Genomic DNA, 21,699 nt, shown 5'->3' with positions numbered 1-21,699 from the left:
CCTACTGAAGGCGGCGGCGTTCTTCCCCTCCCGCGCGGCGATTCCCGCGCGTAAGGCAGCGTCCTGCAGCCGCCGTGCGCCCCGTGTGCCAACAGCTGCCGTCGCATCGGAGTCGCCGTTACGTATTACTTTCCGCGTCGGCGACGGAGCGCCCGTGCCGTACCCGTATTGCCGCAGCCGATGACCGCGGCGCCGCGCGGAGCTGCAGCCGCACAGCCCCGCCCAGCAGCACGCGGCCGGCGCCGCCGCCCGGCTCTGAGCGCGCGCCGTGCACGTGGGACGGAGGCGGCCCCGCTCACCGCGTGGCGCTGCGGGCGGGCGCGAAGCCGCGCGATCGCTTCCAGGCCCGGGGATTCCGGCCGTCGGGTCCCGTCGGTTTGCGCCCCGCTGACCGCGGCTTCGCACGGAGCTGCAGACGGGAGCGGGGGCTGCGCCGCTTAAATGGCCGTCGGCGCTGCCGGGTGCTCCCACGCGCGTCATCCCCCGCTCCAGGAGATTTTATTGCAGCTTCGTAAGCTGGAATCGCGCCGCTTTCTCATTGCGATGCAAATTTGTTGTGAAGTCGTTCGCTGGGCGCAGTAACAGTATCGGCTTCTGTATCCTGTTCGGAAGCTGCCAGCACCGAATGTCCCTAAAGATGAGCTGCTCCAACCTCGGGGCCCCATCGGAGGCCGCCCCAATCAGCGGCTGCCGCTCCCGAGCAGCACCGTGCGCTGCAGCAGCCCCCGGGACGAGGCTGTGCAGCAGGCATTGCCCGGGGCGTCGGCGGCAGGGCGTCACGTCCTCGCAGCGCAGCTCCTCCTGCTCTCTTCAGCCGTATTTTCCCGGTATTTAATACCGCATCACTGCAAAGCGACCTCTCACAGCTGATCGCTGAAGGCACCGTTAGCTACGGAGCTTTCCCACCCCTAGCGTACACCAGCCCTATTCTCGGTGCTATCGTTTTTAGCACAGAGCACCCCCAGCACGCTTCCATTTAAATCCAACAGCCCTCATCAAGGGGCAAAATACCAAACTGCCATTACTGACAGAGGCACCGTTGGCACCGTCTCTCTCAGACAAGGATTGCTGCTTGTGCTGCAATTGCAACAAAGCAGCTACTGCATGTCTTTCTCTTTTATACACGACTTAACAACATGGTCCTGTTTTTCCAAACCCAGTGATACTGGCGGGTGCGAGAGCACACTGACCTCCTGCACGAGCAAAGCCGCAGAACTGGTGATGCATTCTGTATTTGTACCCAAGCGAGTCTTCTACAAAGATGGCCTTCAGCGAAACTGGGCCCGTGGAGGTCAGAGGTCAGCGCAGCCCATCCTGACACCCTGCTGTTCTGACCCGACTGCAGCGTCCGAGCGATGCTGGGCAGAAATGGGCACCCCAGCACTGAGGGCAGCCCCCAGAGATCCCTTCACCACCACTCAGGGTCCCCCCACAACACTCAGGGTGAAGTGGCCCACATAACACCCAGAAGACAACACTTCGCCATCCTCAAAATTAACTCACATTTGAGAAGAACTTTATTTAAAATCAGAGATTATACAGACTTCCCCTCCCCCATTGATTACAAAATATGAGCTTCCAGGAATAAGGAATGTCGTTGCGTTGCACAGCCTGGTTCTGGGGCATGGCCTGGGCCACGCAAGTTTACACCACTTCCAATGATTGCAGATGGAAATACGACAACCAGCAAAAAGTCTGCTCCTTCACAGCTAAAAGACATGAAATTCAACTCTATAGAAAGTTGTATCTATTACTACTAATGAAACCAGATTTTAAATGTCTTCTAAGAAACCTGAAAAAAAGAAATCTTGCTTTAGCAACTGCATGCAACAGCAGACCTATTTCAGACCGCTTTGTTTACCACAACAGACAGTAGGGAGAGCCTCACAGAGCGAGGCCATCAGCAATAAGGAATGATCAATAGCAGCACTTTCCATCGTGATTTAAGTTACATTCTTCTATACAGGTAAGGAGGGTTTGGTTTCTGTTTTTCAGCACTACTAATAAGGAACTGCAATCATCCAGAGGGAGGCAGCTTAGCACTGGATCCATCGCTGGATGACACACCAAGGTGAAAGCAGGATTTACCTTAAATACAATTAGAATATATATTGCGAGACATACTATACTGTGCCGATGCTGCACACAAAAGCAGAACTGCGGGTTGGAGGGGCAGGGTCCCCGGTACCTGCACAAGGCATCCCTATCCCCACGCAGCATTTTAGAACCGAAGCCCGCGACTCGGTGGGAGGTTTCCAAGACGTGCGCTCGGTGCCGCTGCAGCCCAACGCCAGGAGCAGCCTGGGAGCGCGCGCCCTCGGGGACAAACAGTTTGTGGCAGCCCCGCATCGGGTGATGTCGGGAAGGGCTGCTGCCCGGCCATGGCGGCTCGCGGGCAGGGAACGCGCCCCAGCTCTATACAAACAGGCATTCGTATGGGTTGGGGCGAGAAGCACAGGGTAAAGTTATCTAATGCAACACGAGCCCGAGGGCCAACGCGGTGCCGCACGCTGCAGCTCTGCCCCGCAAACCGCTCTGAGCTGCACGGCGCCAGCCGCTCGCCAGCAGCGCGCTCTGCATCGGTGCTCTGACTGCCACAGAAATCCCGCTGCCGGCTTCAAACAGAGCCGTTTCTGGCAGCACGGCGGCTCGTACGGATGTGGGAGCGGTGCTCACAGCAGGCGTCGGTCCCCGGGAACCCGCACTGCGCAGTCTGACACCTTACGTGAGCACGGAGGATACGTTGCTGAATAAGCAGGTCCACGATTGGGGCTCAACAACAGAACTTTATTGCTGTGTACATGTGGTGCTGCTCAAGGCACTGTGGCACGGACTGGGACGCTCGGAATGGCGGCGAAGGGCCTGGAATGCGCGGCGGGGCGGGGGCTCACATGCCCATGCGGATGCTCTGGATGATCTGGAAGATGGCTGCAAGAGAGCGGGCGCTCAGCGGGGCCGCGGGACGGGGCGGGGCGCGGGGCGCGGGGCTCACCTGATCCGCAGACCACGAAGATGAACAGCGCCAGCAGCCAGGGCCCGACCGACGCCTTCTCCTCCGGGGCCGTCCTCTGCGGGCACAGCATCGCGTCACGCGCCGCCCCGCGCCGCCCCCGGCCCCGGCCCCAGCCCCACGCACCGAGGTCTTGGCGACGTTCCCGCGCTGCGTGATGTTCTTGCTGTGCTTCTCGTTGGCCATGCGGATGCGCTGCTTGGCCACCATGGTGCGGCCGCGCCGGGCCGGGCCGGGACCGCTCCGCTCCTCTCTGCTCTCTGCGCCGCGTCAGCACCGCGCGGCGCCGCCCGCCGGAAGCCGTCACGCCGGGCGCCGCCCGCCGCCAACCCGTGCCGCCTGCCGGCAGCGCTTCCGGGGCGGCGGGCGGAAGCGGCCTCTCCGCGTCACGTGACCGGCGGCGCCTCTCGCGCCGCGCGACGTGGAGCTCCCAGGTGCGGCCGCGCCGCCGCTCACCCGGAAGGAGAAACGCCGCCAAGATGGCGCCGCCCGCGCCGCTGCTGGCAGGTGGGCGCCGCGCCGGGCGCGGGGGGCTGCGAGGACGGCGCCGGGCTCCGCCCTCCCTCCCGCCGAGCTCGAGTCCCGCCGGCAACGCCGCCGCTCCGGCCTGGCCCTCCCGTCCCGCGGCGGAGGCGGCTGTGGCGGAGGGGTCCGGAGCCCGGCGGGACCCGGGTGGGGGTTCGGCCAAGGGCCCGGGCTCACGTCGTTCTCCCGGCGGCGGCCGAGGGCCGGCGGCAGCGTTCCGCTGTGCTCCGCCCGCCGAAGCGGTCGCCGCCGTCCGCGAAAAGCCCGGGCGGAGCTCGGCTGCGCTGCGCGGCGGTAACGCGCGGATGGGCTGCGGGCGCCTCGTGCCGCGCTGCCCTGCTTCAGTCCGGCGGTCAGCGTGCGGGGCGTTCCTTACAAACTTAGTTGTCTCGTTAACTCTAAATGCGAGAAAGGGGCGAGATTTCAGCGTTCGTAAGTCAATGAGGTCAAAGTTTGGCTTTGGACAGTTCTGTGAACCTGCAGCGTCTGTGTGTTTGTTTCCTCTTTCAGTGCGGGGCTCCGAAGGGCTCTTCATGGTGAACGGGCCGCCCAGCTTCACGGAGAGTCCGGTGTTCCAGAGGTACTGTGCTGTAACGGCGTGGGGCCTTCGGCACCGCTGGGCAGGCGTCACTGGGCATCGTGGGGTGGAAGGGACCCCAAAGGCCATCACGTCCCGCTCTTGGGCTGATCTCTGGCTTTCAGATTTTTTGCTGAAAAGTAGATCTAAAGTTCAGAACTGAAAAATGTGTGCATAAGTGAACTTTTCCGTACTGATAGTTGTTCAGAAATCTGCTTCTGAAGGCTTTACCTTGGCCTGACTCCGAATGTGAAAATGGCTGAGCAATTAGAATAGAATAGCTCCATTGGGAGGGACCATCCATGGTGCTACAGTCCAGCTGCGTTCTTTCTGTTACAAAGCGTGATTCTGGAATACGAGACAAAAATTGTTGTGGTGTTTTAATTTTTAAAAATACTTTAATTTATGCAACACATTTGAATTCTAATGTGCGTCTCTTATTTCTTTAGGGACTTTGGAAAAAACTGCAAAGCTGTTGCTTTTAGCAAGGACGGTTCCCTCTTTGCCTGGTGCAGTGGAGAAAAGTTGGTGCATTTTATGATGCTAGTCAATTTATATAAAGTAAACTGGGTCAATTTTTGCGATATTTACCCTGTTTATGTGAAGGCTGTTGAAGTAGTGGCTTTATTTTCTAAATGTTAAATGAAATACTTGCTGTTTTTTTCATATTTATAATGCACACGTTCCCCTGTAACCTGGATATGCTTTAGTTGTTTTGCTTGTGGACTTTTTTTTTCCTGTTTCCAATACAGCAGTATTTGGTTTTCTGCGATTAGTCCAAGTAGCACAACCTTGCTGCTGGTTGTTCTTTTTCCTCCATGACGGTATGTTCTGAGATGCAGTGAGTGCTGGGCTGCTGTTTAGCTGTGGAGGTGGAATATTTTTCAACATGTTACAAAGAAATTTGAAAATCTGCTATGTCACACCTGAACTGTTAACGAAGTTCATAGACGTTCATCCCACATATTTTTATTCAGTTAGAAGATCTTTAGCCTCCTCTGTGGAAGCATGGATGGAATCTCTGCAGGTGGAGCATACCTTGCCTCTGACTCGGAGTCAAAATGTTACATATTGAAGTACAGGATACACTTCGACCAGTGCTTTCACACTGTCAGTTTCTGTTATGCTCGGGTGTCTGGTTTTAAAGTATGTGCCTTCAAAAATGTAGTAAAAGCGGGAGGAGAAAACAGGTCTTCTCGTTTTGTACCACTGGGCACATCTGGAACAGAACCAAATACATGAAAAGTTACCTTGGCAATTATGTCATCTAAGCATGTTTCATTGAAATACCATCTTTTGGTTCCAGAGTAAATATTGTTAACGTCACCAGTGCAGGACTGCTGCGTTCCTTTGATCTTCCGAAGACAGTTTGTCTTGAATTCTCACCAAAGAATAACATTCTGGCAACGTGGCAGGCCTATTCAGGTGAGTATTTACCTACTACAAAGGTACGCAGGGTAAATGTGTATTTTAATTTCATTTAATTCCATTACTTGATTTGCCGTTGTGGCACTTTCACTGCTTGAAGGAGCAACATAGAAAACGTTCAGAAAGTGACTTGGTTATTGAAATATATAGGAAAGGAGGCGAGGGGTAGGAGCTTCTGAAAGCACCTGGTGTTGCCCATTCTCACAAAGCAGTACCAACTATCGCTCTGTTAAGTGAATGTTCCCAACAAATGCCGCCTGATTTTGTGCCAACGGGGCGTTTCGATAAAATGCTGCTCAAGCAGCTTATAACGTGTAGACAAATCAGGAGTTGTCTCAGAGTGGTTACATCCGCCTCTGGACGCAGATAACATAAACATTTATTCTCTCCTCTACCTCTGTGTGGAGTTTGTTCCTAATTCAGATAAGCCACAGATTTATTGAAGCTGCATGTCTGACGTGCATGGTGTAAACGCTGTCCCTAAGTGAAAGGGTTGGCTGTAAGGTAAGGCTGTGGGGTGTGCTGTGGCGTGGGACGACTGGTGTGATGCTGGCTGTCCTGCACCATTACCAGATGCTGGCTGTGGGCTCATGGAGGCATGCTAGGAGATGTTTAAAAAGATGTCTTGGGGTCAGTGGTGACAGACTTGTGATGGAGTCCCTGCACCTCTGAATGCTAGTTCCTTCTGCAGGCTGAAAGTCTGGAGATACTATGGGTTAAGCAATTAACATCCCAGAGCTTAGCATGACAGGAGGAGGAATGTTTCTTGAAAGAAGTTTGGTTGCTTGTAGAGTCACGAGTTGGAAACATCATGATTCAAGCAGGTTTATTCCCAGGAGACCACTGCTTCAGTGCAGTGTTTTTGTTGCAGCTGCCAAAGATGGCTCAGCAGGGGCACCCAACCTACAACTTCATGATGTGAAAACTGGAAAGTGTTTGAAGTCTTTCATCCAGAAAAAGATGCAGAACTGGTAAGTAACATTTCTAGGTGTTAACTGCTTGCAAAATCTGATACAGGCGAATAAATACAACTTCTAGTGTTGTGTTGGCTTTCAGAATGTTGTCTGCTGCTAGCTGAAAGCAAGTAACTGTGCTTATAAGTACCTCTTGCTCAGCTCCTGTTGTTCATTCCTTAGTGTAAATCCACTGTCTTTTTGCACCAGAGAGAAGGACGGTGAGACAGTGTTGTTTATCTGTCTGAAGTGTATTGTGCATTGTGCTTGAACTTGTTTGGCTTTAAAAATGGAGGAGAAAAATATCTGAGATTATTGCTCTTTTTTTTTTTTTTTTTAATTATTATTATTTAAATGTAGGTGTCCCTGCTGGGCAGATGACGAAAGTATTTGTGCCCGGAATGTGAACAATGAAGTGCACTTCTTTGAAAACAACAACTTCAGTAAGCAAGTATTTCTATGAGTGTCACTGTGTTCTACATAGGCCTTTTTTTTTTTTTTTCCCCCCCTACTTTTTTCTCATTTCTTACATTGCTTGCTTTTTATCTCACGTATTCCATTTTAGTTCTGGAAATTCAAAATCACTGTATTTTAATTAAGTATATTTTCTTTATTGTTTGTTTTTCTTTTCATTAATTTATCTACTTCAAATGCATTTTCAAATAAGAAAGCCTGATTTACAGGAATGAAGGGAAACTGCTGAGGAGCAGGATGGGCTGTGGGGCTCCTGTAATTGGTTGGTTTTTTTTAGAACAGAATTACTATTTAAAAAAAAAAGTGTGTTTGTGTGTGTGTGTACATACAGCCTTGTAAGAGTTTCTTGAGCATTAGTCCTACCGTTGTTAATGACACTAAGCTTTCTGCTGTGATTTGTCAGAGGAGAGGGATTTCAGGAAGCAGTCACAAGTGCTTTGTTTCTTTACCACGACTGGTTTATTCAGCATAACTATTCCTGTACAAAGATTCTTTCCATCTTTTTCTCAACAGGAAAAAATACCACAGAGCCTGGTAGTCATTATGCACAATGAACTACTTTCATGCTCCTAGAGAATTTCATATGCTGAACTTGCACATAATTCCTTTTTCCCCTCCTGTCTTCACTTCTGGCGCAGAAATGAAACTGTTAAGAATGCTGTTTTCCCAGTGCAGTCTGTTTACAATAAATTATTATTCCATCTGTGCAATTCTTTCTTTGTAATTTAGTTACAAAATCGGTATTAAACTCCCATTTCTGTGCCCCATCTGTGGGATTTGGAAGTGGTGCTAGGAATTCATCTCCCTCCAGCTCCTTGCAAGACGCACCCCGTAGCACTGATGTTTGCCATTCTGACAAACGCTGTATTCTGCTTCAGTCCTCTCCAGTGCAGGAGCAGTGTTGTTCTTTCTCCCTTCATCCCGCATTAAAACAGTGATTTATTTTTATTTCCTCTGGTGTCTGAAGGCACCCACGTCCCCTCAGCTCCCTTCTCACTCTGCACCAGGGAAGTGTGCGTTCTCTGCTGTGCGTGAGCCCTGCTGTTCAGCCCCAGCTTCCTTGCTACAATCAGTTGTGAATTGGTGTTGCTTCTTTACTTTTTAAGAGTTGGCAAGGTGTAATTCCTGTGAGTTGTTACGTAAAGGAGCAACGTTCAGTGCAGAACAGCCTTTGTGAAAGCCTCCTATCAGGAGGAGTCAGCCAGTAAAGTTATGAGTGGAGAACCCCTGACTGTGCAACGGTGTGTGTTACGTGGATGTGGTGCTGCCTCCTATGAAGGCAGCACAGATAAGATGAAGGATACTGTTTGCTTAAAACACAGGCTGTATGCAATTAGGCTTCAGAAGCTTTCTTGCTGTTTGAACTTCTAAATACTAGATTTCAAAGCTAGGCTTGATCTGAGTTGTATTTTTGTAAATAAAACTAGTCAGACCTCCTGTTTGGTGGAATGGGAAGGTAATGGTTGTTTGTCTTTATATCAAACCTTTGTTATCCATGATAGAGACTCAAGAGAAAGTTCTGCTGAGTATTCCGGGCTGCTCTTTGGTGTCATCACATCTGTAACTTCTTTTTTTTTTTTTTTTGCAGATACTATTGCAAATAAGCTTCATTTGCAAAAGGTTAATGACTTTGTGTTATCGCCAGGAGCACAGCCAACCAAGGTACTGCTGCAGTTTGTTTCCAATTTTTTCATGTTTTTCATCAAACATTACTGTTATTTTGGTGTGGTGTACTGGTAGTGGATAGACCTCGTGTTACCAAGAATTTAATCTGCAATAAAATCTCATTGCTTTGTTTTAGGTTGCTGTGTACGTTCCAGGCAGTAAAGGTGCACCATCATTTGTTAGGCTCTATCAGTATCCCAATTTTGGTGGACCTCAATCTGCGCTGGCCAATAAGAGTTTCTTTAAAGCTGACAAGGTGACAATGCTATGGAACAAAAAAGGTATTTAATCACTTTGTGAGTTTTACATTTAATTTTCATGTGTAGATAAGTACTGAGGACGGTCATTGCTGCCGATGCAGTGTTAAGGGTGCAATTCTGAACACCATGCAGTGCTCAGAACTTTTCCACGCTGACTTCTGACATGTGATTTTTTTATTTTTTCCCCTTACTGTATCATAATTCAGAGTATTCTATGCTCTAGAAAGTTCAGGAATTGAATTGCAAATTCAAATTGAATTTTGCATTCTGCAGTAATGCATTAAAGCTGTAAACGTAAGCTTATGCGTTGATGTAGATACACAGACATGCCACGACTGGGATGAGTAGCACAGTCCTCTGCTTGCTCTGCTGTTTGTGAGCAATGAGCAGATGCAGAGTAATACTGCTCCCACCACATGCACCTGTTTTACTTCAGCCCGTGGTTGGGATACAGGGAAGGTATCACCTGGCCTCTCTGCGTCTGTCTCAGGTAGCAGACAAAAGCTGTTGATGAAGCATTTCATTTTAATGACCAGAATGCCTTCTTTCTGTCTTAGATGAAAAGCCTAGGACACTGTTGCTGCTATTGAACATCTTTTTTTTTAATGTCTGTGAAAGCACGTTCATTTTCTTGTAACTCAGCAGTGATTCAGCTTACGCCCTCCTGAGATGGGAAGGATATTAGTTTGATTTGGGTTCATGTTCAGGAGGAGTTTGAGGAGAGAATGATAACAGCGCTGACATGCAGGCAACTAATTGTAAAACTCAGTGTCAAACTAATTTCTCTTTGTGCATGGTAGCTTGTGAAAAAGCTTATGTAATATTCAGCAATTGTACTGAAATAACTGTGTGTTCTGCAGCCACTGCTGTGCTGGTCATAGCTAGCACTGACGTGGACAAAACAGGTGCGTCGTACTATGGAGAGCAAACCCTGCACTACATTGCAACAAACGGGGAAAGTGCCATCGTGCAACTACGTGAGTAGCTCTCAATTGTGGGAAATGCTGTTTCACCAGCCTTACTAATTAAAATATGCAAGTAATTCCTTTGTGAGGCTGCACAAGAGCAGAACTGGTTTTGTTTGCCAAGGAAAGACCTAGAGAATGGAGCCGGCTTAATGTTTGAGAAATCTGAAATGTTACAAAATTGAGTAGTTCTAGGTAGGGTTTGAGACATGCAATCGATTGTTACTCAAAAAGTAGGGTACAGAGCGAGAGCAATTTTTTAAAGTATATTGGAAAACGGAGGCTCTGCATCTTGTGTAGTAAAACAGAAGTAGTTTTATGATATAAAAATGATACAGTGGGAGAAGCAAGAAGACATTCTTAATTTCAGTGTTTTGTTTGAATTGAAAGTACGTTCGTTAATCTCCTGTGTGGTATTTTCTCATCATCTAGCTGCTTCTGAGGTCCAGTTTGGAAGTTTTTTCCATGCTATCATTGTCAGAGGGTTTTTCATTTTTGAACAGTATGTGCTCATGCTGCAGCCTTTGCCTTAGCTGTTGAAGCCCATCTAAAGCTGCCTTAATCCCCTCCAGCTGCTTACTGTCATGAAACTTGCAGAGATGATTTTCTTCCAGACTTCCATTTCTGCAGTTGCATTGGGATAATGTCACCTAAAAAGTTTTTAAAAGGGAAAGCACACAGGGAGTGCAGTTGCATGGCTGAAAGATAATGAGGTTCTTAAAGATAATGAGGCTTCAGAATAACGAGAATGAACCAGTTTGATATTTTGAGTCAATGTTCCGAGTTAAGGATTACTTTTGGTGCACTTGGCACTTACCTGAAACGTAGGTAAATGTATCCACGTTACAAAACGTTATTATAGTGGACCCTGCACACCTCATATGAATCCCAATCATTAATCCATTGTTTTGTAAATCTCCTATTGTCCTAACTCCCAGAATGGCTTCCAGCAGTATCATGTTTTCATGAATATGTGTAAAACCATGGGGTTTTTTTTGTCCTCCCCCACTTTAAAATCTGTCTTATGAAATATTGCACGTGACCATGGTGCAGAGATGACCTAAATCAATACTTCAAGCTCTAAAAGCCGAGCTGTGCAATATTTCTTGAAGTAAAGGAAGAGAAACTTGTATCCAGCTGGTATAAAACTCCTGTTTTTGCAGGATTCCAGTGGGACAGTTTGAGAAGGTCCTGAGATAACATACTTGAGTAACAAGGAAAAATAAAAGGAATTTGTTGTACTTGAAAAAGTGTGCTTACTGTTAAAGTGCTGATGCTGACCCTACGGAGGTAATTTGGAATGTTTGCAGTTATTGTTGCAAACCTTATGAGAATGTAATGTTGTTTGTTTCCACCACTACTGTTAGTGTAACTCGTTTTCAGTCGGTAATTAAATTATAGGATTTTAGCAGAGCATGAAGATCAGAATCATTGATAGCTTTTCAGTACAAGTGAAAATAATATAATCTCATAACAATGGCTGCATGTTTTCCTTTTCCTTTAGCAAAAAATGGTCCTATTTATGATGTTGTTTGGAACCCCAATTCTGTCGAGTTTTGTGCTGTGTATGGTTTTATGCCTGCCAAAGCAACAGTTTTTAATCTGAAATGTGACCCTGTGTTTGATTTTGGAACCGGTCCTCGCAATGCTGCCTACTACAGCCCCCATGGACACATCCTGGTACTAGCAGGATTTGGAAATCTCAGGGGACAGATGGAAGTATGGGACGTTAAAAACTACAAACTCATTTCCAAGCCAGTAGCCTCCGATTCCACCTATTTTGCCTGGTGCCCTGATGGGGAGCATATTGTAACAGCTACATGCGCTCCCCGGCTGCGAGTCAGTAACGGGTATAAGATATGGCACTACACTGGCTCTGTTTTACACAACTATGAAGTTCCATCAAATGAGGAAATGTGGCAAGTTTCCTGGCAGCCATTTTTGGATGGAGTGTTCCCAGTGAAAGCAGTGAAATACCAGGCAGTCCCGAGTGAATTGCCGAGTGCTGAGCCCAAACCTGCTCAAGCTTATAGACCTCCGGCCTTGAGAAACAAACCTGTAACAAGTTCCAAGCTTGTAAGTAGATTGTTTCATGTATGCTCTAAATTGTTGTGTTCATTGTTTTGCCCGTCTTTGGAAGCTTGGCCTCAAACACGCATTTATTTTTAATGAGAGACATTAGAAGAGTAACTAGGCGAGGGATGCTATGGGGCTTTTTTAGAGGTTTCCTTGATAATCCTCTTTGACTGATACTTTGCTCCCTGTTTGAAAGAATTTATTCTAGAAAAATAAATTTCTTGGGAGAGGAAGGAGAAAAAACAAAAGATGAAACAGTCACCCTTCCCTCACCCCTCAGAAAAACCTACCTAAATAGCAACAACAACAAAACTCACCCAGCAACCCAGTTTTCTTTTCTTACCATGTGATTTTCTGTGCAGCATGAGGACGAGCCACCTCAGAATATGAAACCACAGTCAGGAAGCAGTGAAAAGCCACTGTCTAAAACAGCTCTGAAAAATCAAAAGAAACACGAAGCAAAGAAAGCTGCTAAACAGGTACAGCAAAAGCTGTTCTTTCAAGGATAATGTTAAATCAGTTTTCACAATGACACTGACCAGTCTCAGAGTAGTGATATTAGCTGCCCTGAAAGCCATCTGCTGATTTTGCATGAGTGGTCTTCTGGGGTGGGTGGTCTGTTTCAGTCAGACTAAGGCAGATGTAAAAGGATGACTTAATGACAGCTGTTTCAGTTAACTGAAACAAATGTTAAGATTACATAATTGTGCCTTTTCACCTTCTGGCAATCCACAAGGTTCTGTCCAGACTGGGAAGGTGAGAACGGCCTTTCTCTGCGGGTCTGGACTATGGTGGGTTACCAGGGCAGACCAGAGAGCTCTGCTCTTCTGTTTTACCCCTCTGCTTGCTGTTCTTCAGCTAAGCAGATAAAAATCACCTGCAATTTTTATACAGAGTTCTGAATTAACATAAAAGGTTAGGTTTTTACATTTCTTACACCACTTTAGAACTCCTTCTTTATCTTCAGAGTTAATGACCCATCAGACTGTAAATTGTGTTTGTCACATCACCCTTACTGATGTTTTCCCATGCTATTTGTGTTTGTTGTCTACAGGAAGTAGAATTTAAACAGGAAACAATGTGAATTACATTCCAAGAAGAGCCATTACCTCTATAATACTTAGCACAAAGCATCACAGCAAGTCATTTACAAATTTTGGAGAACACTAGCAAATCAGAGAAGGAAGAAATATTAAATAGATTAATTCAGATGATTGAAAAAATTTGTCAGCTCCATTGTAATCTGCAGATAGTGTGATATTTATTTATTTATCTGTTTTAACTTACTTGCTTACAGGAGGCCAAAACTGATTGCGGTCAGGACTCCACAAAGTCTTCAGCATCACAGAATACACCACGAAGTGCTGTGCCTGTCGTGACATCAGGAGATCCTGAAATTGACAAGAAAATAAAGAATTTAAAAAAGGTAAGGGGATTTTATTTTATTTTAAGAACAACATACTTCTCTAAGAGATGGTCTTTAAGATTTAGTCTGATTGTAATGTGACTTGAGCTCAGTTTACATAGGTGGTAATTTACTGAATTTGTCAACCAACTTTCTTTGCTTTTCTGTGCTGTAAAATAGAAGTCATCATTTACTATGTCTCCTAAAGCTCCCGTCAGCCTAGACAGTAAGGAAGCTGCTCAAAAGTGCATGGAAGAGCATTCCAGTATGCTGTTACAAATATTGTTGCATGTGCAACAGAATCCTCATAAATGAGAGGAAAGAGCTTAACTGTGTTTGTTCTTAAAAAGCACCTGCATGAGGTTCCTGTTCTTGGTCTGCTTTCACCAACCCCAAATGGAACCTGCTTTGATTCTAAGCAAGACAGATCCTCTTCTTCCTTTAATCTCTAAGGGTTTTTTGTTTTGTCTTTGAGAAAAAGGGAGCACACTTCTAAGTGTTGTTGAATCTTGAATTTGAGAAGGAAACTATGCTGTGTGGTTTTGAATTTCTTCCCTAACTTCTGAGTGGTATGAGTGCAAAGTTTACTGCCAGTCTTGGAAATTCTCAAATTTAAATAGTTTCAGATTGGAAGTTGCTCTGTTCAGGCTAGAGAATCTTCTCTGTTCCTGTGAAATCCATTAGAGGTTTTTTTCCTCTTGGCTGCCTCCTGCATTTTGTGCGCTGATGGATGTTTCAGGCCTTCTAAAGAGAATGTGTGGTAAAGAGGAATAGTGATGGAGGAGTTGTTTCTGTAAATGGATTTGGCCCTTCAGTCAGATGGTGTGTGGTGTTTTTCAGAAACGAGTATTCCTGTTCTTGAAGATGTCTTGTTCTTGGGGAAAAAAAAAATCACTTATTAGGGGTATTCTGGAATGAGCATCTGGAGATGCTTAAAGGAAAAGTGCCTTCCATACTGAGATCAGCCTCCTGGTAAATCTAGCAATTGCAAGTGCAGGAACGTCTGTGTCTCTTTTTCTGGTTTTGGCTAACTTTATATACTTTTTTTTTTTTTTTTTTTTTTACAGAAACTAAAGGCAATTGAGCAGCTGAAAGAGCAGGCAGCTGCTGGCAAACAACTAGAGAAAAATCAGGTACTGTTAAGATTTGTACAGTTGACTAGTTCACTTGTTTTGGTTTGGTTTTTTGCCCCTGCATTTTCTACATAGTTCTTTGTGATGGTACTGCTTAAATTTTGAAAGATTTTGACCTGTTGCATCCTTTCAAATTCAAAATCAGAGACAAGGAGTTCCTAGCAGCAAGCATTCAAAAGATTGCACAGAGCATACCTGCTGTTCATTTACTTGGGATCCTTACTTCTGTTTCTGACCACCCCCTTGGCCCCACTGAGGTGATACCCTGCATTCATCGTGTGGCCACCTGTGCTGTAACCACAACTTCTGTGTGTTATGTAAAATACAATGCAAGTACTGACAAAGAGTGCTAATGGAATGGCAAAACAAGTGTTTCATTACTAGGCTGTATCTTGGCCTTACAATGACCTTGTCTGGAAAAAACATGGAGTTGCTTGAGCTTGTGGTATCTGACTTCTGGTCCTTTAAACAATTGGAAAAGGAGTTGGTCCACAGGAAGAACATGTAAAGTGAAATCCTGCATCTTCAGAAAGAAAATACATACAGTTTTGTGTGTAGAGCACACACTGCTCTGTTTGTGGCAAGCTGTTTGCTCCTGGGTATATTGTAAGTCTCATTTGCCATGTTTCCTCCCGTTCTTTGCGAGTTAATCTGTACAGCTGTGTTGGACAATCTGATGGCAGTGCAATGCATTAGAAAGTCAGCTTTGGGTTCCCAACGTGGCTTCAGCTACAGAGAAAGCCAGTAGGTGTATTCTGCTATGACTTGCTGCGATAACCAAGTCAGCTAAATTAGGGCATACTCTGCCAGGGCCTGCAGGACTGGAAGATTCCTCTTCACGTACTGTCGTACTGTTCTGCCTATTATCAAATAATCATGCAGAATCTGTATCAGGCTTTTCAGAGCAGTTAGGTAGTGATGCAGCGGCTGTTTCATGGGGAGCTTTCAAAGCGGGCACCCGAGCTGTGGCCGTGCAGGGGTGCTGCTGGGCGGGGAGGAGTGCAGGACCTTTACAGCTACTGCTGTTTTGGTTTCCTGTATGAGCTACAGCTGTTGGCATTGTGCTTGTTCTAGCTGGAGAAGATTCAGAAGGAAAGTGCTCTGCTGCAGGAATTGGAGGACTTGGAGCTGGGTCTGTGAAACTTCATGTGTGCTGTTAGCAAAAATTCACCCCAAATGCAATGCGTATTAATTTGAACACCGTGAAAAGCTTCAACGATGACTGAAGATGCTGAAGTTGACGGATTTGCTGCACGTCTGCCTTCTGAAAGCTTTCTGAAGGCGCTGTGTGAGGTGTGCTGTGCCAGCAGTGCTGCTGCCCCTCTCTGCCCTGGGAGCAGAGTCTGCCTGGCGCACAGCTGTTTTGTTTAAGGAGAGGCGTTCTTTGTCGTTGGATGTAGATAAAAATAAAGAGCATTTAATAGAAAAAGCCGTTCTGTCTTCTGTGCCGGGGCAGAATTTATACAATAGCCGTCAGCAGTAACGCGGCGATCCCGTCGCCTTCTCCTCAGCGCTACTTCATGGCGCAGCTCGCAGTCACGTCTGGTAACGGCTGACGGTGACCACGTGCTTTCACGACGGGGAGAGGTTTAAACGCCGAATTTGGTGCGAAACGGGGGTTCGGTCTGAGGAGCAGAGCGGGCTCCCCGGCTTTTCCTGCCTTTTCTCCCTCCTCCCTTCCCTTCCCCCGCCGTGTGAGGGCCGCGCTTCGCGGGCGGGGCCGGGCGGCGCATGCGCGGAGTGCGCGGCGCTCGCGTGACCTTGGTGTGCGGCGGGCGCGATGCGGGCGGCCGGGCTGGGGCTCGGGCTGCTGCTGCTGCTGCTGGCGGCGCTGGCGGGGCCGGGCGGCTCGGCGGAGCAGGGCGGCCTGCCGGCCAAGAAGCTGCGCATGGCCTACGCCACCGGGCCGCTGCTCAAGTTCCAGATCTGGTGAGCGCGCCGCAAGATGGCGGCGCCGGGCGGGCTCGGCGTCTGCTCGGCCGGGCCGCGGGGGCGGGCGGCGGCTCCAGCGCGGGGCGGCGGCGGTGCCGGGGGGGTGCGGGCGGCGGGACGGAGCGCTGCGGGCCGCCCCGTGACGGCGCCTCTCCGCACACAGCGTGTCCTGAGGATACCGGCGGGTGTTTGAGGAGTACATGCGGGTCATCAGCCAGCGGTACCCCGACATCCGCATCGAGGGGGAGAACTACCTGCCGCAGCCCATCTATAGGTAAGCGCCGCTGATCCCGTCGCTTTCCGGCTGCGCGCGCCCGTCTGGCCGGCTGCCGGCGTGTCCGTTCGCGGCGATCCGGAAGCGCGGGGCGGCCTCCGAGCCGTGCGGCTGCACCGTGCGACTGCGCGCCTTCCGCCGTGCCGCCTGCATCCAGCGCTTTGCGGCGCTTCCTCGCGGTGGATCTGCACGTAAATTCCCGTCGTTGCCGCTTTGCCCGGTCCGCGCCGTGCCCCGCCGCGCCCGCCGGCTGCTCCTGCGGCGCCGGGCTCTGAAGCGCAGCGCGGAAAATGCGCGTGTGCCGCTGCTGCCGCGGCTGTGCAGGATGGAGGCGGGCCGCGGGTCGTGCGGCGGCTCGTGAACGTTTCCTGACCTAATTGCCGTAATGATGGCGATATTTGGAAGGGAACCAGGTTGAAAACCGTTAATTTGCTTTCTGGCCGTAGATCTCACTCCTGTGCAGAACTGCAGAGTTCTGGAAACCGTAAAACTGTCCTAAGTGTGCATTTCAGCTGCGTGTCTGTAACGCGGAACAGCTTCTAGGTGCAAAACGTATCGTTCGCTTTAGACGCGTGTGAACTGAAAGCAGGCTTCTGTTTGAGGTCTGGTTAGAAGAAAAGAGCACATCTGCCTCTGGGACGCGCGCTGGCGGTATCCTGAGCACGTGTGTTCCTGCTAATCGTGCTGCTTGCTTGCGCTACATAAATTATTTACGGACATGTAAGCCTACTTGAAAAGTTTTATATTTCCTCTGAAACACAGGGGCACATTATGAAAACCATTCTGATGAGGCAAATCGTAGCAGTGTGTGGTGAAGCATAACTGGGAACCTTCTAAGTCGCTTTTGTTTGTTGTCTTTTAATAGGCACATAGCATCCTTCCTGTCTGTCTTCAAGCTAGTATTAATAGGCTTAATAATTGTCGGCAAGGATCCATTTGCTTTCTTTGGCATGCAAGCTCCAAGCATCTGGCAGTGGGGCCAAGAAAACAAGGTAAACTGCAGACTGTCTTCTGTTCTTGAAAAGCAATGTCAGAATGGATTTGCGAGAATGCTGTGGGGCACTGAGTGCTGTCACTGACCTAACTTTCATACGCTGATCTTAACGGAGCCCTCGGGCTTCTGTGGCTTTTGGTTTGATTCCTAGCATTTTTCCAAGCTGGTGATGCTGTAGAGGGGTATCTGCTGTCAGCATTGCTAGTAAAGATGCAGCATGGGTTGCTGATTGAGGGCTGCAGTTACTAAGAGCACTGTGGTTTTATTAATTAATTAATTAATTTTTTAATGGCTCAGGTAGAGTGTCATGCTGGTATTGCTAAAACTGCCACTTCCTTTCTCTGTTGTCTTACGGCTGTTTTGCAGTTGTTACTTTCACCAGATTTTTAAATGAATTAGGTGTGCAATTTCATGGTTAGAAAAATCAAACTGAAATTCTATGGGTTTTTTTGCAGAACATACTTGGGCATGACAGACAGTTCCTTGTGGGATGAATATCCCTGTGAGTCAGTGCTGATGATGCTAACGGATTCATGTCATCGTGCTCTGATTTAGAATAACCTTATTCCAGATTTATTTTACTAAGCAAAAGCAATATTAAATTTGATAACCTTTACATGTTCTGCTGGTTCTGCTGGTGCAGACACTGAAGCAGCTACCCAGTGTAGTGGAGCTGTCTTGAGCCAGTTGGAACATATAGAAGTTGTAATGTATCCTGCTTGATTACACAGACTAAGAGCAGTGCTGAGCTGGGCTGGTTGCAGTACTCCTGTGATGGTCTGAGCAATGAATGTCCCCCATGCTAACCCCATTGGCATTGCAGCAAGCAGCGTGAATGTGCATGGAAAGGGGATTAGGGGTGATGTGTTTCTGAGGATTGCATCATATCATCCTGAGACACGACGACAGAGACAGTTCTAAATGATCACTTTAAAGAAATGCTCCAGGGTTGACAGTTGGCACAAACAGAAGAAATTTAGCCTTGTCTCGTCCCTACGATCAGTGTTAAAGCTGAGTGCTACTCTGAAAATGACAAGCAACTTCAGGGACAGCTCCTGCAGTGTTCCCTTGGAGTGCTGCAAGTGCTGCCTTAGCCGTGTGCTTCTGCAGACTGGCTGCTAAGGTGGGCAAAGATTTGAGGAGGAAGGAGGCAGGAGGGTGGAACTTTGCCTCTTTGAATTATGAGCTGGGTGATTTCAGAGCTATTTTGATGTCTGTCTTGGGAAGATCGTGTGCAGAATCTTTGCAAAAAAAGATGATGAAAAGAAGATTGCTGTGCCACCCTAAAACTACACGATAAAATGTGTATGTACATTTGCAGACTTGGTACAAGTGAAGAAAATAAGCTGTGACTTACATGGCCAAAGTGTCTGGGATTCTCTCTGTTCTCTTCCAGGTTTATGCTTGTATGATGGTTTTCTTCCTGAGCAACATGATTGAGAACCAGTGTATGTCAACGGGTGCATTTGAAATAACTTTGAATGGTGAGATGAGAAGTTCCTGCTCTGGGGTCACTGTGCTGCATGTGTACACTCAGATCTGTGAGAGCTGCTGTCAGGAGGAGCGGGGGGCGGTGCTGTGAAATGCGATGTGTGTGGCAGTGCCTTCCATGTTGAAGCTTCAGATGTTATAATGACTGATGAAAATCGTGTATGTCCTATAATGCAATTTATACTTACGTTAATTACATCTATTTAAAAATGAAAAAAACATATTTAAGGGAATGTTTGGCCAGGTGGAGTAAATATATTATGTTTTCTTTGCTTGTAATGTTCATTAAGAGAAAAGTCAGCAACTGGGGAAGCAGTTCATTAGATGTTTTCCCTATCCTGTTTTATAATAAGGCTTGGACTTTCAGTCACAGTGAAGCTACTGGTATTCCCAGAATTTCCATTACCAGGGGACAGCAGTATGATTTCTCAGGTTGAGAGTCTGTGGATCTTCTGCCTTCAAGTAATTCTGGGGTTTTAGAGATTATGTAAACTTGTTGGAGTACAGAACTTTTCAGGCTGTAGCTATGAGTCTGTCTAGCTCAGTGTTTTGTTTCTCAGTTTATAATGTGCAGGCTGCATTTCAGTGTAGTAGTTTCTAAGTCAAGCTATATACTGCAGAACCTTTGTAAAGACTGACCACGCTGTGTCAGAGTAGATGAACTTGCTCCTAAATCTCAGATTTGAATTGGTAGCAGAGCCTTCCCGGGGCTGTGGTTTAGAGATTTGCAATGCTATCCTACCACTCACTGTTACGTTTTTATTTTTTAGACATTCTGTTCACAGGAATGGATATTTTCAATTGCTAAATCATATGGTAGACTTCTAAATGGAAGCGCTAGACTCTTGGTTTGAATTGTAGTATATCCAAAGACCTGAAGCACTGTCGAGGCAGATATTCCAACATAAAGTAGTACCAGCCTGCGTAGCTTCCTCGGTCTTGTAAATGTTGTGTTTAATGTAGCCTGACATGTTTCTGACTTTCTCAGTGTAATTGTGCTTTCTCCCTTCCTGTGTTTTGTGATAGATGTTCCAGTGTGGTCTAAGCTAGAGTCTGGCCACCTTCCTTCCATGCAGCAGCTTGTACAAATTCTTGATAATGAAATGAAGCTCAATGTGCACATGGAGTCAATGCCTCACCATCGATCATAGCCTCATCTATCAGCACTGAAACTTCTTGTAAGTCTTGCGCCGGTCACCGGTGGCCCTTGACTCAGATGTGAATTGGTTTTGATATTTGTTCATTTAAAAGTGTTAAAAGGAAAAAAAAAGTGCTGGGAATTTTCAGCTGGTCCCACCTGCAGTAGTGAATGACCCGGCTGTGTTCAGACATCTTCACAGGCTTCCTTTGGAGCTCTGTTTAACGATCCACCTTCTGCAGAAGGGCGGTTACCTGGCACGTGGAGGTGTGCTTTGGAGGTCTGAGCACTGCCCGGGAACTTCAGGCAGCCTCACTCTTTGTAGGAAACCATGCTCTGTAACCAGGGCTTGCTGTGCTGTTCCTCTTTGCTCAGAGCTCAGACTGCTGAGCACTAAGCCCACATTCCTGCTCGATGGATCTCTCCCTCCACTGATAATCCTGCAGCTCTGTGGAATGGGGAGAGGGTTCAGAGAGGACGTTCTTCGGCAGTGCCAGTGCAGGAAATAAGAGAAGTCACTGATTTCTGACTTCTGCAGAGGTGCCCTTTGTTAGGTCTGGCTGACCTCACCCCGGCGTTGCTCTGATGGTGCTGCTGTGTCTCTGTTTCCAGGCATTAAGCGGTGATTTCCAGGGCCGCGTGTCTCGGACCAATGAAGGCCTGTACTGAAGACAGCTTGCTGTTGGTACAGACTGGATGATTCTCTCGCAGTCACGTTGTGCCCCCTGAAAAAACCTTAATGAAAGAACCGATTTCAGTGCTGGCGTGTTTCCAGATACTGCACATTCATGGAGTGCAATAATACTGTATAGTTTTTTTAAGATTTCATTCGACCAGTTCATAGCTCAACAATGCAGGCATTACTAATTGTAACTTATTTTATATTCATGTTTCACGCGGTGGCAGATTGAGTTGATACCTGATTTTCCCTTGGAAAAAGTTTGTTTAATCTGTTGTATTTTATATGGATTTATGTTCTTTTTGTAGTTTAAAATGAAGTTACAGGAACGTCTGATGTTGTCCTAAACTGTTAAGTAATCAACAGCCGCCTGTCAAATATCTCTGATGTGGTAAAAGCAGGTTTGTATATTTTTCAGAATATATGGCAGAGTTGAACAGTGCTTTATATACTAAATTATGTGAACGAAATTATATTCAGAGTAATTGCATCGTTTTGTGAATTCAGTACAAATTAGTCAGCTGCTTTTCAAGTGGTGTTGGCCAGCTTGAGAGGTTTTCCCGTGGCCATTCTGAAGAGTTTAAAAGCTGGGACTTTCTACTGTCCAAAGCAGAAATAGGAAATGGAATCGAAATAAAGAGTTCTCATTGACTGTGCGAAGTACCTTGTGAGTCACTGATGGTGATGATATTCTTAGAACTGTAACTGAAAAATGCATAA

General features: G+C 47.2%; 3 protein-coding genes across 3 annotated transcripts; 2 read left to right on the top strand and 1 right to left on the bottom strand.

The window, feature by feature from the left end:
• Nucleotides 1-2,766: 2,766 nt before the first annotated feature.
• On the bottom strand, nucleotides 2,767-3,279 carry SERP1 (stress associated endoplasmic reticulum protein 1). The gene is made up of 3 exons (XM_085233357.1): nucleotides 3,137-3,279; nucleotides 2,993-3,068; nucleotides 2,767-2,928 (listed from the first exon to the last, which is right to left on the bottom strand). The coding sequence occupies exons 1-3, from the start codon at nucleotides 3,218-3,220 to the stop codon at nucleotides 2,888-2,890; spliced, it is 201 nt and encodes a 66-aa protein (XP_085089483.1). The 5' UTR covers nucleotides 3,221-3,279; the 3' UTR covers nucleotides 2,767-2,887.
• Nucleotides 3,280-3,358: 79 nt separating this feature from the next.
• EIF2A (eukaryotic translation initiation factor 2A) lies at nucleotides 3,359-15,900 on the top strand. Its single transcript, XM_085233341.1, has 14 exons — nucleotides 3,359-3,517; nucleotides 4,046-4,115; nucleotides 4,562-4,636; nucleotides 5,419-5,537; nucleotides 6,412-6,511; nucleotides 6,854-6,936; nucleotides 8,556-8,629; nucleotides 8,769-8,913; nucleotides 9,753-9,869; nucleotides 11,362-11,933; nucleotides 12,296-12,412; nucleotides 13,231-13,359; nucleotides 14,406-14,471; nucleotides 15,546-15,900. Exons 1-14 carry the CDS (start codon nucleotides 3,490-3,492, stop codon nucleotides 15,609-15,611), a joined length of 1,761 nt encoding a protein of 586 aa, XP_085089467.1. The 5' UTR covers nucleotides 3,359-3,489; the 3' UTR covers nucleotides 15,612-15,900.
• A 275-nt stretch (nucleotides 15,901-16,175) lies between these two features.
• On the top strand, nucleotides 16,176-21,642 carry SELENOT (selenoprotein T). The gene is made up of 6 exons (XM_085233355.1): nucleotides 16,176-16,400; nucleotides 16,567-16,677; nucleotides 17,543-17,669; nucleotides 19,068-19,155; nucleotides 20,189-20,340; nucleotides 20,913-21,642. The coding sequence occupies exons 1-5, from the start codon at nucleotides 16,252-16,254 to the stop codon at nucleotides 20,311-20,313; spliced, it is 600 nt and encodes a 199-aa protein (XP_085089481.1). The 5' UTR covers nucleotides 16,176-16,251; the 3' UTR covers nucleotides 20,314-20,340; nucleotides 20,913-21,642.
• Nucleotides 21,643-21,699: the final 57 nt, after the last annotated feature.

This window comes from Meleagris gallopavo, chromosome 11 (genome assembly GCF_905368555.1).
Source record: "Meleagris gallopavo chromosome 11, MGAL_WU_HG_1.1, whole genome shotgun sequence".
Lineage (NCBI taxonomy): Eukaryota > Metazoa > Chordata > Aves > Galliformes > Phasianidae > Meleagris > Meleagris gallopavo.
Note: the sequence above shows the minus strand (reverse complement) of the source record. Positions and strands in the feature narration are given on the sequence as shown.